The following is a 17,187-nucleotide window of genomic DNA, read 5'->3' on the forward strand; positions in this document are numbered from 1 at the left end:
TCGCTGTGGGAGGCTTTGTATTTCTCGACTGAGTCTTAAGCGAGGGCTGGGGGCTGGCCGTATTTCGCGACCCGCGAGCCAGGACCAGGGCGGAGCATTGGGCGGGGGCAGGTTTAGGGGCGGAGAGCAAAGCCGCGTGGGTGCCTCCCTCCAGCACGCTGGACAGCTCCCCTCACAGAGCCTTCGGGCTGCGGTTTTGTTAAGCTTAGTACATCAACGGAGTTGGCCCCTGGGAAGGGCAAGGGGCGTCTCCGACGCTTGCCCTAACTCCTCTCCCTACGCACTGGCCCCTGCCCCGCTGCCCGCCCTCTCAGCCTAGCCCTTCACCCTGGCTGAGCGCACACTGAGCCTCTAGGCCGCCACAGAACTGGCTGGGTGAGAAGTCTCCTCTGTCCTTCCAAGTCAGCCTCCGGAAACCAGAGCCCCAGCCAGCCGCAGCAGGGTATCAGAGATGTTGCTCGAACCCGACCCCGAGCGGGACAGGGAGAGACCCGGAGTTCCTGCAGCGGCGGCGGTCTGCGCCTTCGGCGAGACCCAAGGTAAAAACTCTGAGCCCGCTTAAAAGGCCCGAAATAATTGACTTCCCGCGAACCCCGGGGTATACTGTGCCTCTATGTGTGAGTGTGTAAATGTGTGAGATAGACAAACTTCTTGTCGTGGTGCTTTCGAGGGTAGTAAAGTGTGGGAGAGTGAATGAGAATAGTAAATGTGGGAGTGAGTAAAGGTAGTAAATGTGGGAGTGGGAATGAAGGTAGTATGTTGTGCTGTGTGCCTATATTTCCCTTAAAAGTATGGTCCTGTCTATGTTCGTATATAGGATAATAAACCCCCGCTCCTGGGCCCTGGACGTCCTGGGAAGCCATCCCCGGACAACTGATATGTGGGGCAGCCAGGGGCATTTCCTCAGAAAGAGGCTTCTCTTATCTCAACTCTTTAGAAGACACCCCACAGGTGTAACTCCTATGACCTTTCAATGCATCTAGGAAGGGAATCCTATGTTGGTTGGTGATGGTGGTAGAAGTGTATCTCCAGGCCTACAGTGCTTTCCCACAAGATTTTTCACTAGTCCGCCACCTCCGTTAGTTCTCCAGGTCGTTGGTTGAATAATGAGGGCGATTGTTGGTACCACCCTGGCCAGATGCCCAGCGCGTGGGGGACCCGCCCCCAACCCATCACTCAGCTGGACAGGCTAGCCCGCCCCCTCTCCTTCAGCACTGTCAGGGATGGGACTAAGCATCACACTGTGATACATAGGGACAGACTGTGCCCCTATCTATACCCTCTTGCTCAACCACCCTAGTCTTTCTGTTTTCTGTATGCTTTACAAGATCAATGTGTGTATTTGATAGGGAGGGAAGGGAGTTAGAAAAGCTGGGAAAATCGGAAGAATTCTGGGACAGAAAGTAATGTGTTCTCTTGTTTGTATTTCTTGTTTGAGAATTCTCTCTCTGTATCTCTGTCTCTGTCTGTTTCTAGATCTGTCTGTTTCTGTTTCTCTCTCTCTGTATCTTTGTCTATCTCTCTACCCCACCCCCACCTCCAGGTCCCATCAAAAGACAGAAACTAATAGAATTCAAACTTGATATAGAACAAAAGTGTGGAAAGGGGGAAAGGTTGCTAGATCTAAATATACATTTCCTTTCTTAAGACTAACCCTAGTTTTGTTTATCTCCACTGTATTCCTTCTCTCTCCTGTCCTATTCATTTCCTCCACAGTCTGTATGTCTCTACCATTAGAGTATCTGTAGTTTTGATTTTGTCTTTCTGTGTCTGAGTGGCTCCTACTTTCACAGATCTGAGCTCTGTAGTAGAATCCATCCTTACTCCACTACCTTGAATCCATTTGCTTAATTTACTTTTCTGCCCATGGGAAGGGGGAAAGGGAAGGACTCCAGAATTCCGTTCCCCAATGTCTCAGTCCCTGTTTTGGAGCCCAAGAATTGAAAGAATTGAAGTGTGAACTAGAAGCAGAATCCCTCAGATTATTTAGCCTTGCATACTGAAGGTGTGTGTGTGTGTGTGTGTGTGTGTGTGTGTGTGTGTGTGTGTGTATGTATCTCACTGGAGCCTTGCCTTCCTTCCACTGTCTACCTGTTCCCTAAGACCCAAATTCTAAAGATCACACCCTAGGGTTACAGAGATGGGAGAGAAGACCAGCCCATGTTCCCTAGAGGGGTTTTAAACAACAGATGTTTGGAAGAGAACAGTTTAGCTCATGGCAAAAGCCAAACTCCAGCAAATTTTAAATTATCCTCCGCCCAGGTCAGAAGGGTAGGGAGTACATAAATTGGTATCAATGCAGAGGGATGGAACCCAAAGTAGAAATATTATGGGAAGGAACAGAGAGATTGAGAGGAAAACGGAGCCCAAGGGCCCAGGAGAGATCCAAGGTAATCACTGCCTCAGCCCTCTGTTTGCTCATGTCCCTCAAACCCTTATTCCATCCTAAATCCTGAGGAAAGATGAGGAGAGATCGCCAATTGGAGTTCTTAGGTCTTGGGTGCAGTTCTAGGATTGTCGAATCACTTTTTAAAGTCCCCCAAGTCTTTTCTAAGACAGCGGTGGGCCCCACACCTTTCCCGTCTACTCTGTCTGGGTCTTGGAGAAAGGCAGGAATCTTTGTGGTTGATTTCAATTATGATCATCCCAGTAAACAGCACTCTGACTGATTTCCCTAGGCGCTTCAGAAAGGAGAATTCCTTTTTCAGGGACTGAAATGTGCAAGGGAGCAGGATCTCAGACAGAATGAGGCATGCTAACAGGAGCTAATACCTCCTGGATCCCTCTTTCCAGTCACTGAATCAGCAATGCTCGATCTCTCCAGCCCTGGGACGCTAAGAACCCAGTCCTGGAGGGATGGACATTCAAGAGGCCCAGTACAGATCTGGCTACCCACAAATAGAAGAGGATGGTTTGGGGCCAGTTGTCCTGTGGGCTCTAACTTCGGAAGAATTCAGCTTTCATACCATCCCTTTCTCAAAAGGGAATTTGTTTCTCCGCACTGACTGGAGCCTTTTGGAGCATTTACTGCCAAGTTAGCCGGAGTCCGCTCTCAGCCTGGGAATGGGAGGCAGGGGGGAGCAGGTCCATGGAGCTCCGGACACCTGTGGCCAGAAGCGAGCATAGAAGGAGCGAGATAGAATTCCTAATAAACGCTTTACCCGAAGGACCTCTGGAATCATCTATTCTTATTCCCGGAACTGGGGTCTCCAGCGGTCATGGTAGTTGCCGCCAGGACAAAGCGAAATTTCTCGAGGAAACTATTCCTATCTGCTGAGTTTTATGTCTAGGTTCTCTCCTATCCCCCCCCCCCCCCGACAGTGAGAGGGACGGAAGATGAGGGACTACTTCTCGGGTTGCCGGGATTAGGTTTCTAATGACAGCTCCCCAACTTCAAATTATCGCACGTAAATTACGCAGATTAGTTTCCAAGCACCCTTCTTGTCTGTTGTGTTTCTTTACGGTCATAACTCGGGATGTGGGCAAACCCGTTGCGGGAATCTCGAGCACGCTGCCGGTGGCGATCAGACCAAAGAGGTTCTTTGCGTCCTCATCCCCCCTCCCTCCATCCCCCACCCATAAACACGACATCTCACTCTCCAACTGCCCCGCCTCTACCAGGCCCCGAGAGGCTAGCAGAGCCCCGTGCCTCTGGGTGCCGTGGCTGTTAATTAGTCTTGTCTCAGGGTACAGCAGGAACCAGTCACTCTGCGCCCCTGTGCGCTCCGGCGCGTCTGCCAGGCTACAGCTCCCCCACCGCTAAGTCTCCTGGTCTGCCAGTGCAGGCGGCCTCTGAACTCCCCGGTAGACGCCAGGAGCTCACAGTGCACTCTCAAAGGGGGGCGGGGGCACAGAAGGTGGAAGCGGGAGGGGGCGTGGGGAGAAGAGGAAAGGAAAGGAGATTTGGTATCCAAACCTACACAGGAGCGCGAATCCAGAGATCCAGGAAGCCTATAGCGTGCTGTTTGGCCTGGGTCTGGCCCTGCGTTTTCGGCAGTACTAAAGTTTATTTTCTGAAGAGTCCTCCGGGGATTCCCCTGGCTCCAGAGACCTGGGGCGTAGGCGGCGGACTATGCAAGATGGACGCTCTTAAAGAACTGGGGTCGGGGAAAGACTCCGCTGGGACAGACATGCTTCTGGCGCTGCTAGCACAGAACGAGGACCTGCGCAAAGGTAGGGGTACAAAGGCCTGTGCTGGGATCCCAGCGCGGCCCAGAGTAGGGGGGGGGGACCTTAGTGGACCTGTTCTCTTTCCCCTGTTCCGTGAAGATTATTTGGATAGAGATTTCTTGGGCCACATCTTCTCTGATGCCCTGAGTTCAGAATCAGCTCCTTCACCTCTCGAGGCAAGCTTGTGCACCAAAGCCCGCTTGGGGAGGATTCTCAGAACTTGCGGGGAGAGGCTGGTGATAAAGTGAAAGGAAAAGAGGTATTAGGAGATGGTTTGTTTTCAGAGGCCATAGACAGGCAGACTGGCTGATGCCCTAAAACCACCGGAGGATCGTGCCCAAATCTTCAGACTATTCCACTCTCAGTTTTGAGAGGGCCGCGTGCTCTCTGTGCCTGAGGTAACTTCTTCATGGGTTCAGGTCTCTTTCTCCTACACCTTTCCTAGCCCAGAGCTATTGTGACTTCCCGGGTCTCTGTCCCCTGAAGAGCAGGGATGAGTGAAGGCCCTGAGCTCAGGACAGCAGGATCAGTGGTTCTTATCCTGTTTAAGGAAATGGAAACTCCCCCAGTATCATCCCCAAAGATGGTGGGACTGCAGGAGCCAGGGTCCCAAGGCAGGTTTTTCCCACATGTTGAAAACCAGGTGTTTCCAGTGTGTAAATTATTGTAGAGGTGTATTGTTGGTGCTGTCTCTGTGCTGAGCTTCCTTTCCTATTTGTGTTAGATTTGGGAACATGTGTGTTTTGAGTCTCTATGTATAGGAAGTGTTTGGAGTTTTGGGGTGTGGGTGTAAATTCACGTGTTTTAGGGGAACTGGTTCTTTCCCTTGTCGTTGAGTCTTGGATGTATTTATGTGTCTTTTTTGAAAATATTAGGTTTTGTATTGTTTATATGGGAGTGTGTATTTGTGCAACTGTGTCGTGTGTGTGGTTTATGTGTGTCCTATATCTCTCTCTAGGTCTGTGTCTTGGTGTCTGGGAATATCTAATTTATGATGTTAATTTAATGTGTGCTGAATTGGGTTAAGAGATTTTGTTGGTATAATCTGCCCTGTGCTGTTTAAATGTTATGTTGGGTTAAGTTCATGTGTATCCTATTCTGAGATGGATTGGGTTAATATGGGTATTCGACTTTCACCCATAAGTATGACTCTTTGGGACTCAGTCTCTAAGTCTCAGGCCTTCAGTGTGGGAAACAGGTTCTGTGTTCTGGGGATGGACTCGCCCCTGATGGAGTCAAGTCTCAAAGGAAGAGTCAACAAGAGGGAGCCCAGCCCAGGCCAGAGTTTTCCTTTAATTCATGCTGAGGATGCAGAGGCCAAAGTGGAGGAGTAAAAAGAAGGCATAGTTCAAATTAGAAAGAAGGGCATTTCAGGGCTGAGTAAAGAAAGCAGGCCTCCTCAGTGGGTTGCATGCCTTCAGGACAAGAGAAACTCTTCCCGGAAATAATGGTCCTATTCTCAGAAGGCCCAATGAGGTTCAGTTCCTGGGATTTTCCAATCCTATTGCTCCTAGACACATTGTCTTTATTTCCTACTCAGAGCAGGCCCACAGTCTCCATTCTCTCTAAGCCACTCCACCTCTGTGGCTTTTAAACCCAGAGGAATTTTAGGCTCACAATTCAGAATCCAGATCCAAAGGTACAGATTGAACCTGTCCCCAAATATCCACCTCATGGTTTCCTCAGTTCTGAGCCTACTTGCTGCTTAGGACCTCTTGGTGGCAAACTTTAAGGTACTTTCCTGGGAGATAGGTCACAGAAGCCTACACAGATTCTTCTCCAAGGCCAGAGGCTCTGAACAGAGGCAAGACACAGGTCTTGGGGTTTCCCTTCATCTGAGGCTCCTTAGGTCTCAGCACCTTTTGAAAGTTGGAGCCAACTCCTTGACTGATGGGGAAATTGCCATTCCACTCAGGTCAGTTATAATAATGACAAAATGTCCCAGTTTGTGGATCAGAACCCCCTCCCCCCACTTCTAGTCTGTAATTCCTCCCTTATCTCCCCCCTCCCCCCCACCCCCCACCCCCACCTGCCTCAGCTTTGATGGAGCATTACCTCCCAGTGATTCCCCATACACACCTCAATCCTCTCAGGTCACACAGTAATAACAGCACATACAACTACATTATAAATTACATATGTAAATATATACATGATTGTGTGTATCTATGTTTATTTATTTAAGGTTTGCAAATCGTTTCCCTTATAACAAGTGCAAGTGTTAGGTAATACACACATTATTAGCCCATTTTGCAGATCAAAAAACTGAGGTTTGATGTTAAATGATTTGCTTATGACCACAAAGCATCTGGTGCAAGACTGGAACTTAGGTATCTTGCTTCCAAGCCCAGAGAGACTGAATGACTCCCATAGGTGAGAAAGAGGGAGGAATCCTGGGAGTGGGGAAAGGAAGAAAGGTCAGATCTAGAGTGCAGGTTCTGATTCAGTCTGTTTTTACTTATTTATTTTTAACGGAGGTTCCAGGGGAGGGGTTGGCCTAAGGGACTGAGGGGAAGGAGGTGGAGTGGGGTGGGAAGAAAGGGAGTGAGAGCTTCCAGCAAGACCTACTCCTGGAGAAAGTGAAGGAGTACGCAAGAGAAGGGGAAACGTCTGTATGCCCTCCAGAACATGGTCTAGCAGAGCGGAATCTGTCTGCAGCCACGATGCAACGTAAGAAATTTCTTTGAGGAAGTTATGGATGGGAATAGAGCAGGAGGTCTGGAGGTGTTTTTCGGGAGCAGAATAAGGAATAGAGGGAGAGGTCTTTGTTTAAGGAAGCAACTGTCAAGAATAGTATCCTGAACCGAATTTTACTCGACGTTGAGAGACAGAGATGGGCGTTGAATCTAGCTTCTGAGTCTTCTTCAGCGGACTTCTGCGGCAGCTTGAGGAGCTGTCCGTGGTTTGGGGGTGCTGAAATCTGAGAGGAACCCTTACTAAAGAAGCTAGGCTTGCCCTGTCGCTTGTTTGTTCTCTCAACTTTCGGGGACTCGTTGTCACACCGCCCTTCATTCCTCTTCAGAGACCTAGCCAGTCGTCTCTGGGGGACATAGAAGGAATGGGTGGGCGTGATCCCTGTTTTGTTGGCTGGGTTCTGGAGTAAATGTAGTTAGATATTAACTCAGGGAGCCTGTCTCAGCAGTACTTCTGTGGACCCAAATGAGAAGAAGCCTTCTCTCTAGACTGAATTTCTCTCAACTGTAATGGGTAGGAATGGGCTTCAACTACTACTCAGAATACTTTCCCCTAAACCGGGAACTAGATAGCATTTCAGGGTAAAATCCATATTGTGTGTAGTCTGGGTCCCGAGTGTGGGGAGCCCTGTGACCTCTGCCTTACAGGCAACACTTACTGAGACATTGTCTGAGCAAAGAAAGACATGAGACCCTTGACTTTCCATCTTCGAACCTAAAACATCCTAAAACAGTTTGGAAACCACAGAAATCGTTTCCTTCCCACCCACTTGCTTTGACTGCTCCAGTGGCTTTGAATTCTACTGTCATATCTGTGAGATGACTAATGAGGGGATAAGGGAAAGGATACAGGACTGACTGAGTTCTTACCTCCCCAGAACCCCCCTCCACCGCCTTCACATACCCCATTTCTCCTGAAAGAGCTAGGGCTAGGGGGTGAATGGCTAACACTGGCTGTATTTCTAAATGGATATAGTTGTTGGGGTTTTTTATCTTTTGTGTACAAGTCGTTTTTTCTTGGGAGGGGGGATGGAATCCTCACTCCACATGTGCCCTTGGAGATAAAAGGAAACACCCGCTTATTGTCCATTCAAGTGAAATAGTCCCAACTTTTGTTAATAGGACTCCAAGCTCCCAGTAGTTCAGTTTAGGTTCTGCCACTGGCTGCAGCCTGAGTGAGCTTCTCTAACTCTTGCGGAGTTAGGTGAACAGAGGGGAAATAGTCCTGGGATCAGTTGCCCTGGTGTGGTGAGAATTAGGGAAAGGGCAAATGGACCTAGAAAACAAACTTGGAAGGAGAGGGTGTCCACGTGTGTGTCTATGCAGACAAACAGCCCTCATAGACGCTGCGTGCATCCGTGTGTGTGTGTGTGTGTGTGTGTGTGTGTGTGTATGGGGGAATGTAAATTCGAAAGCAGTCGCAAATGTTGCATACTAATGAAGATATCCACAGTGAGTCCGATTAAGATATAGACGGTGTACCCGACAAGTAGTATATTTCTCTCTAGACCTGTTTCTCTGTATCCCTGCTTTATAGTCTGCAGGTTTGTGAAAGAACAATTCAGTACTTTGTGTGATCAGATCCAACTCCAGCTATAAAATTTTCAAACAATGCTGCATAATATATCCGGAAAAGCAATTGCTCCTGAGGCAATCTGTACCCAACAGATCTAACGAGAGATGTATGCGTTGGTTCCTGTGCATCGTCTAGCCAAATATTTTACCGTTTCCATCACATACTCATACAAATGTGAAGATGGCGAATAAAATCCAAGTTTCTTTCTAGGAAGGAACTAGCCCTGCACACTCACATTACACATTAGCGACATACAAAGGCTACGTGTGAATCCATATTTACCAAAATGACGCAGATAATTTCTATGTCAATCTCAGGGAATGTGGAATCCCTAGGGCCAGGGTGGAAAAGCAAGAGTGGCAACAGGAATCCTCCCAACTCTGTTGGCAAAGCATTAGGGAAGAGAATTGTAGGAAAAGATTCTTCTCCCTTCTGGCTAATATGCCTGGAGATGGGTCACAGGAAAAGCGAGCAAGAGCTGAGCTCTTCGTCCAAGTGAGCCTCTCTTCCCCCTTTCTCCTTCCACGCAGAGATCCCCTTGTGCGCCGGCTGCAACCAGCACATCGTGGACAGGTTCATCCTGAAGGTCCTGGACCGGCACTGGCACAGTAAGTGTCTCAAGTGCAGCGACTGTCAGACACCGCTGGCGGAGAAGTGTTTCAGCCGTGGAGACGGTGTCTATTGCAAGGAGGACTTCTTCAAGTGAGTGGGCGGCGGGGACCATTGGGAACTGGGAACAGGGCTAAAGGCTTCAGATTAGTTTCCAGAAAGGCAAACAGCCAGGCACTGTTAACTCTTCCTTAAAGTGCAATTAAGGAGCATCCAACCGAGACAAGACAAAGTGGGGTGAAAGATTTTGGAGAGGGGTGTCGAGGAGGAGAAGCTAGCATCTTCTGTCTCTTACGAAACCAAAACCCACAGGAAATCCTTCTTTGGGACCCCGGGTGGTGAGCCGGGCGGCCCTTACTCTCCCTACTGAAAATTAGTTGGTAACTGTTGTTTGTTTTCTAATCGAACGAGAGTCCTGTTGAGTACGGGGGAACTTCTCTGTGATCCGGAGCGTAGAGAGGAACAACACATAACGAAATCTGGCTAGGACAGCTTCGTTCCCTCCGGGAGAGAGGAAAACCTGTTGGTTGGGTAGCCCCCTGTTGTTGCAGCAGCTCTCCGTCTTTGGCTTCGGCCGTGGCCTTCCAAAAGATCTGATTTTGCAGGGAGGACAGACAACCGGGTTTCTGTGACTAGAGGGAAGGCTCAGGATCCAGGTTATTCCCCTTTTGACTCCTTGGAATAGAGCTCTACGAGGAATTGTTTGTTGAAAAGTTAAAAGTACATGGGCTGAGCATTTATTATAATTAACTGAAAATTACATGTAAAAATTAGGTGACATTACAGTCACATTTGTATAAATTTCTTTCCCATCAACGATCTCGTTGGACTCTCACAACAATCTCGTGAGATAGAAAGAGCCATTTTACAGAAAAGGAAACTAAGGGTCTCCGAAGGTGATATAGTTTATTTACGATCACACAGCCAGTAGAAGCAGAGCTTGGACTAGAACCCAGTCTGTTGACTCGGAGTTCAGGAGCTCTTTCTGCTGCGGAAAGATTTTAACTCGTATTTCTCATCAGTTGTGTCCCCTCTACTTCCCTGCTCCTATTCCCCCACCTCTCCCCAAGCTCTAAGTCTTTGACCTTGGTCTTGCAGGAGATTCGGGACCAAATGCGCAGCGTGCCAGCAGGGCATCCCGCCCACGCAGGTGGTTCGGAGGGCTCAAGACTTTGTCTATCACCTCCACTGTTTCTCCTGCGTGGTTTGCAAGCGGCAGTTAGCTACAGGCGACGAGTTCTATCTCATGGAGGACAGCCGGCTGGTCTGCAAAGCCGACTATGAGACTGCTAAGCAGCGGGGTAAGGCAGTTGCAGCGCTGGCTATGGAAAGGGGGTTATTGGGGAATAGAGCTCATCGGGCTCTTTGGGGGGATATCCTGTGGTTCTCTCTTGAGGCACACCCCGGCTCAAAAAAAAAAAAGTATAACAATCACGTTAGCTCTTCTTCTTCCTGGAAAAGGAAGTTAGATTTCCCCCGATTCCTTTTCGTTGGCTAAAAGGAAAAATATTATCCGAATAATTCAGCCATAGGCGAAGAGTGAACTTAATTTTCGTATTAAACCCCTCCATTCTGGCCGCAAACCAAGTCAAAAACGCGAGAATGAGGTGAAGAAAAGAGACTCTACTCATTTAAGAGGAAAAGAGAAGGGGAGGAGGGTAGAATTTGACATTTATAACAGGCCATCTATATGAAATCCAAAACCAAATTTTTCTTGTTATTCTTATTAAATAATATACTAGATGTGACAATTTACTCTGTGAGGGACGGGCCTGCCTTTTCACTAGGAAAAGCGCACAGACTCCCATAATCTTAGGACCACGGAATTTGAGAATATTGGAGCCGGAAAAGCCTGGAGAACATAGAATATCAGAGCTGGAAGGGATCTTCGAAATCGCCTGGCCCTCCTCCCTCCTCTCGTTTTATGCTTCCTGGCTTTTCTGGCTTTCGAGAGGTCCAAGGACCAGACGAGGGTGTCCTTGCAGAAAGGAGTCAGCGGACCCCTTCTCTCGTTGCAGAGGCCGAATCTACTGCCAAACGGCCTCGAACCACTATTACGGCGAAGCAGCTGGAGACGCTGAAAAATGCCTACAACAACTCGCCCAAGCCTGCGCGCCATGTCCGGGAACAGCTTTCGTCGGAGACTGGTCTCGACATGCGGGTGGTTCAGGTCAGGGACTGCCGCAGCCCTTTGCCCCGCCCCACTCGGAGGGCCTCAGTTACGCGGGCCCGCTCGACTGCTGGGTCCTGAAGTACAGCGTGCTGTCTGGGGACGCCAACCTGCCGAGCCCAACGCTACGAGGCAGGATCCGGTGTCAATAGAGGGGGGCAAAGTGGGAACCTAGAATCATTTTTCATTCCCCCTTCCTCTTCTCAGTCCCAACCTAATCCAGGGGCTCTTAAACCTTGCCGTGTAGCCCGAAGCCGTTGGCAGTCTGGTGAATTCGATAGACTTCTCGGAATGTGTTTAAATGCATTAAATAAAAGCCATAAGATTGTAGAGGGAACCAATTATATTGGAATGCAGCTACAAAAATATTTTTTTAAGTTAATGGGCCCCAGATTAAGAATCCCTGACCTAGATATTTATCTGTATTTACAAATGGAGTCGGGGGGGGGGGGGGGAATAGACCTCTACGCACTTAACCGAAGGCAGGCAAAGTTCAGCTTTCTTGCTGTCCAAGCTCACTTATTCGTATCGTAGCGCGCTTCCTCCCTCCGGTTAAAGAAGGACAAACGCGAGTAAAAAGCTCTCTCCAATCCCTCGATCGGCCGAAAGCGGAAGTCAAGGGTTGTCCTTTTTAGTTCACCTGACAAGGCCCTCACCTCCTTTCTTCCCCTCCCCCGCCCCCCGTCCTTCGTTGCCCGGGATAGGTTTGGTTCCAGAACCGGCGAGCGAAGGAGAAGCGACTAAAGAAGGATGCCGGGAGGCAGCGTTGGGGTCAGTACTTCCGCAACATGAAGCGCTCCCGGGGCAACTCCAAATCTGACAAGGACAGCATCCAGGAGGAGGGGCCCGACAGCGATGCTGAGGTCTCCTTCACAGGTGAGCAAAGGGCGGGGAGGGAAGGGGGTAGCAAAAGAGACTCTCTCGTTATATACAGCTTTCCTGCCTGTCTGTAGCATTTCCCAGTGTACACTTCTCCCCACCCCAACCAGCAATTGTTGGTTAATTTAGACAGTGAAGATAGACAAACTTTTTTTTTTTAATCCACTCTGGTGGCTGGATTATGTGGGTTTATTATCTACACTGATCAACTGAACTGCATAATTACCTGACCACTTTGCTCCTATTGACCAGCCTTAAGTTAGAATCTAGGCTCTCCTACTTCAAAGCTCTTGCAGTTATACTGCAGCAAGGTTTACTGGGAAATGTTTTATCAATGGTTAATTAAAAAAAAAAGACAGGGTTAGGAGTAGCCTCAGAAATTATGGCTAGTATACTTCTATCTAGGTAATCTAGGTGTTATTTATACAAAAGGTCTCCATCTGAAAATGGATGGAAAACCTTAATTCAAAGCTGGACTCTGATCTTTGTTCTACCTCTAATTAGCTGTGCATACTTAGGCAAGTCACCAGACAACTCTAGGCCTCAGTTTCTTTTTCTGTAAAATAGGGGTGGGAATAACGTATCCAGTTAACCTCACAGTGTTCTTTGGTAGTGTCAGTTAAAGCATTCTGTAGAGTTTTCAGTCCCACACCAATGTCTGAGGTGATTAGTCTTCATTATCTGTCAGCCTTTTATGGGTGTCTATGGTGGGCTGGACAGAACTATAATTGTTGCCTTCTCACACCTCCTGGATAAAGTAAAGCAGGAGAAGATAAATAAGTAGGGGCAGAATCCTCTCAATTTTTTGCCTATCATTTAGAAATTTGATTTAGTAAATCAGACAAATCTTTTGATAGAGACCATCATCTTTTACCTCCTTAGAGACAGCTAGGGCACACAATGGATAGAGCACTGGACTTGGAGGCAGGAAGACCTGGATTCAAATCCAGCCTTAGACATTTACTTGCTGTGTAACCCTGGGCAAATTGCTTAGCCTCTGTTTGCCTTGGTTTCCTCAACAGAAAAATGGAGATTATAATAATGCCTGCCTCCCAAGTGGTTTTGAAAAATCACATAAGATAATAGTTGTAAAGTACATAGCACAGTGCCTGGCACATATTATATAAATAGCAATTTCTTCTTCCTTCCCCTTCCCCTACTCCCTTCTGCATGATTAGGCAGAATCACAGGAAAATCCCATTTCAGATTTTTGTTGGAAGACCACCAGGAAGCAATTGTGGGAGAGTAAGGTGGAGGAAGGGCAATCTCAAAACTAAGCTTTTATAGGTCCCTCCATCCACCTCAGTTTTACTGTCTACAAGAATGCCTTCCCCTTCCTTGTGTGTAAGTGATATACCTGCTGATCACCAAGAATTAATATTCTTTGAGTTATTTTTTCCTAGGAGGTTTTTACATTTTGTTTCATATCTACTAATTCATATTTGTGAGATGACTGAACAGGGCTGACCCTCAGTCTGTGGGTAAAGTAGCATGTTTCATTGTACCTGGGAATCTAACGAGATCAGGATTCTATCTTGAATGGCTCAGACTTTGATCCTGTTTGTGGTTAAAATTGGGGCTCAATCTCTGGCCTTAGGATACACTTTTTTAAGTGAACCACCCAGCTACTTTGGGTTCACAAGTGGATTGGTTCAAATTCAGGCCATTCAATGGTTTTCATAGAACTGTTTCTGTTTCTATTCTAGATGAGCCATCCATGTCAGAGATGAGTCATTCCAATGGAATTTACAGCAATTTGAATGAGGCTTCACCAGCGATGGGAAGGCCAGTGGGCACCAATGGTAGCTTCCCAATGGAGCACAGTGGCCTTCCTGCTCAGGACCAGTATCATGACCTTCGCTCTAGTAGCCCCTACGGCATCCCCCAGTCTCCAGCTTCCTTGCAGACCTTGCCTGGTCACCAGCCATTAATCTCCAGCTTGGTTTACCCTGACCCTGGCCTGGGCATTGTGGCTCCAGGTGGACCTGGTGTGCCCCAACCCATGCGGGTGATGGGGGGAAATGGACCCAGTTCTGACTTATCAACAGGGAGCAGTGGGGGCTACCCTGACTTCCCAGCAAGCCCTGCCTCATGGTTGGACGAGGTTGACCATGCCCAGTTTTGATATAGGATACATCCCCAGCTCTAATGGAGCCTGAGACCACAGGCTGGGTATCTAAGAAACAGCAGGACTCCAGGCCACATTTATGGGGAGGAAGGAGTGAAGGGACAGAAGATTGGGCCCCTGCCCTCCCTCCCTCTTCATGTGCTGAACATTCAACCAGGTCATGGACCACCTTGAAGACTTTGGATGCAGGGAAAGAATGTCAGGGGGCTCCCTGGGTGCTTTCGGGACAAGTTTGAATCCCCAGATGGAGCCTTTTCAGGTTTGAAGAACTCTCCTCTTTTTCTTTCTGACCCAGCTCATTCTTGTACATGAGCATAGACTGGGCCTCAGGAGCAGTCTCCAGCTAAAAAGACTGGTGTTTGCTTGTATTTTTTTAAATAGAGTCTTCTATTTCATCCATTAACAGAATATGTCTGTACTGCTAGAGGAGAAATGTTGCTCCATTTACAGCCAATCCCTTTTTTAAGCATTCTTCTCTGGCTGCTCCTCCCTACCTTGATCCAACACTTCAGCTAACATTATAGGATTTTTTTATTATTATTAGTTTATCTGCATTTATTGTTTACACATCAAATATTGGTGAGTCTAGGAAAGAAAAAAAAGCCCTCTTTATTTGGAGCTCCATGAATTCAGAATCTGTTTTACTTTCCACATGGCATTCTTGACTCTCATTGAACCAAGAGCTCAGCATGGACTCTGCTGAGACCTGAAACTTCAGTGTTGCTGACATATCCTTCCAGAACACTGACTGGTTGGATGTCTATTACAGGGTTTCACTGGCTAACATAATTTCATTTACCAGAGTCCTTTAGTACCTTCCTTTATAATGAGAATGGGTAAAATCTTCTGCAATGTGGGTCTTTCACTACTTCTGGCAGCCTTTCTGCTCTGACCACCACCCCTACCCCACCCTATACATGTGAACATATCACTGTTTATCTTGAACAAGGGAGATCTTCCTAGATCACTTCTTACTCATTGACACCCCCACCCTCACAGTCGGACCTCTTGGGAAAGGAAGAGCTCTATTGGTTGGAGCTGTCTCTGTTTATTTGCTCCCTCCATCCACATCAAACTGGCAAGTACAGTGGACAGCTCCTCCTTCTCTGCTTGAGCCTGTCCTTTCCAAGAGACTCTTTTCCCTGCCAAGATTGGTTTAAGTTTGTAAACACAAGGGACTCGACGTTTGTTAGTTTCTTCTAAGACATGGGGAAACCCCAAAATGGTTTGAACTGCACTTAATGTCTGTTGCCAACTCCCCCTTACTTTTGTCCCTATGTTGGATTTGGATCTGGGCTTTGGTACAGCTTTCCCATGGGCAAGGAGTCTGTCCCATGACTCTATTTTGTCTGCCATTGGCCACTGGTCACCATAGGAGGCATCTGTATTTCAAGAAGACCCTTCAGGCCCAGGGAGAGTTAATTGTGAAAAATGAGAACAAAAAGACAAAATCACATGTATGTTGTTACCTGTAAAGCTGAATATTGAACTAACTGTAGATTATGTGAGCGTCCAGTGTCTTTTATTTATTCTCTGATGATCAAATATTTCAAGACTTCAATAAATTTGTCAGTTAAAGTTCATTATTTTTAAATGTCTTTCACTAACTTCATACCCAGTCTGGGCAACCCAATCCCTTTTTGGAAAATAATGAAACGTTTTGTTTAAAGGGCTTTACATTCTTCATGGCACAGCAGTAAGCAGTATAGGGGTATTTATATCTTGTCTGAATATTGACTCCCATTTGTCATTTTGATTTTGGCCATGTTTTTGAGGATTTGGAATATGAACAGAGCTATGCTAAAATAGCGTAGGAGTTATTTTTGTTCAGGAATAAGTTGGAATTCAGAATTGGCTTCTGAGATCATTCAGCTCTATAGAGATTATGTGTGTGTGTACACGCACATGCATGATCAATTTGTATATAACTGGTTACATGGGGAAGGGATTTTTGAAATCACATAATTTATTCTAGATTTTAAGTTAAGCATATATAGAGAGGGCAAAGTAGTTTGTACTTTTCCCCTGTGTGTTAGGGGTTTAGTCAATCCATCAGCAAGTATTTAATTAAGCACCTATTTTGTCCATTGAGGTCCCTGGGGATACTGGAGAAACACTGAAAAAAAATCTCTCCCTCATTAAATTTATATTTCTATCTGGGAAATAACACATGCATATTGATATAATTATGAGCAATATATATTGCCATATAATGTTGGGGTCAGGGAAGCCCTAGAAGGTAGCTGGCGATCTGGAAAAGCTTTTTTTTTTTGAAGATAAGAGTTTGGACTTATCTTTGAACCAAGGGAGGGATTCTAAGAGGTGGAAATGAGGATGGAATGCATTCCAGGCATAAGGGACAGCCTCTGCAAAAGCATGGAGATGAGGGGGCAGCTGGGTAGCTTAGTGGATTGAGAGCTAGCCCTAGAGATGGGAGGTCCTAGGTTCAAATCTGGCCTCAGACACTTCCCAGCTGTGTGACCCTGGGCAAGTCACTTGACCCCCATTGCCTACCCTTACCACTCTTCTGCCTTGGAGCCAATACACAGTATTGACTCCAAGACGGAAGGTAAGGGTTTAAAAAAAAAAAGCATGGAGATGAGACATATGTGCGAGGATATAGGTCACATAGGTCAGTTTAAGTAAACAACCACACGCATTTTAATTACAAATAATGTGCTTGGTATGGGGGTTCAGCTAGGTCTAAGAATTTATGGGTAGAGTTCTGAGTATCTGGGCTGTTTGAAGATTATGTGCAACACTAAGAGGATTTAGAGAGGCAGCATAGTGTGATGAGTATAGAATTTGAATGAATGAAGCATTTTTAAAGTACTTACTATGTGCAAATAATTTTGTGTCAAAGGAAATGGGTATGAATCCTGCTTCCACTATTGGCTACCTTTGTGACCTTGACCAAAATCATCTCACCTTTTCAGGTCTCAAAATACTCATTCATAAGTTT

The 17,187-nt window shown here is 47.0% G+C and overlaps 1 protein-coding gene across 2 annotated transcripts; it reads left to right on the plus strand.

The window, feature by feature from the left end:
- The first annotated feature begins 217 nt into the window (after positions 1-217).
- On the plus strand, positions 218-15,808 carry LHX3 (LIM homeobox 3). Of its 2 annotated transcripts, none has more exons than XM_001366212.4 (6): positions 218-539; positions 8,970-9,141; positions 10,147-10,349; positions 11,067-11,218; positions 11,923-12,094; positions 13,804-15,808. In XM_001366212.4, the coding sequence occupies exons 1-6, from the start codon at positions 452-454 to the stop codon at positions 14,220-14,222; spliced, it is 1,206 nt and encodes a 401-aa protein (XP_001366249.1). In that variant the 5' UTR covers positions 218-451; the 3' UTR covers positions 14,223-15,808. The 2 variants fall into 2 exon arrangements, with proteins under 2 accessions (XP_001366249.1, XP_001366305.1); XM_001366268.4 differs by lacking the exon at positions 218-539 and adding an exon at positions 3,976-4,173.
- Positions 15,809-17,187: the final 1,379 nt, after the last annotated feature.

This window comes from Monodelphis domestica, chromosome 1 (genome assembly GCF_027887165.1).
Source record: "Monodelphis domestica isolate mMonDom1 chromosome 1, mMonDom1.pri, whole genome shotgun sequence".
NCBI lineage: Eukaryota > Metazoa > Chordata > Mammalia > Didelphimorphia > Didelphidae > Monodelphis > Monodelphis domestica.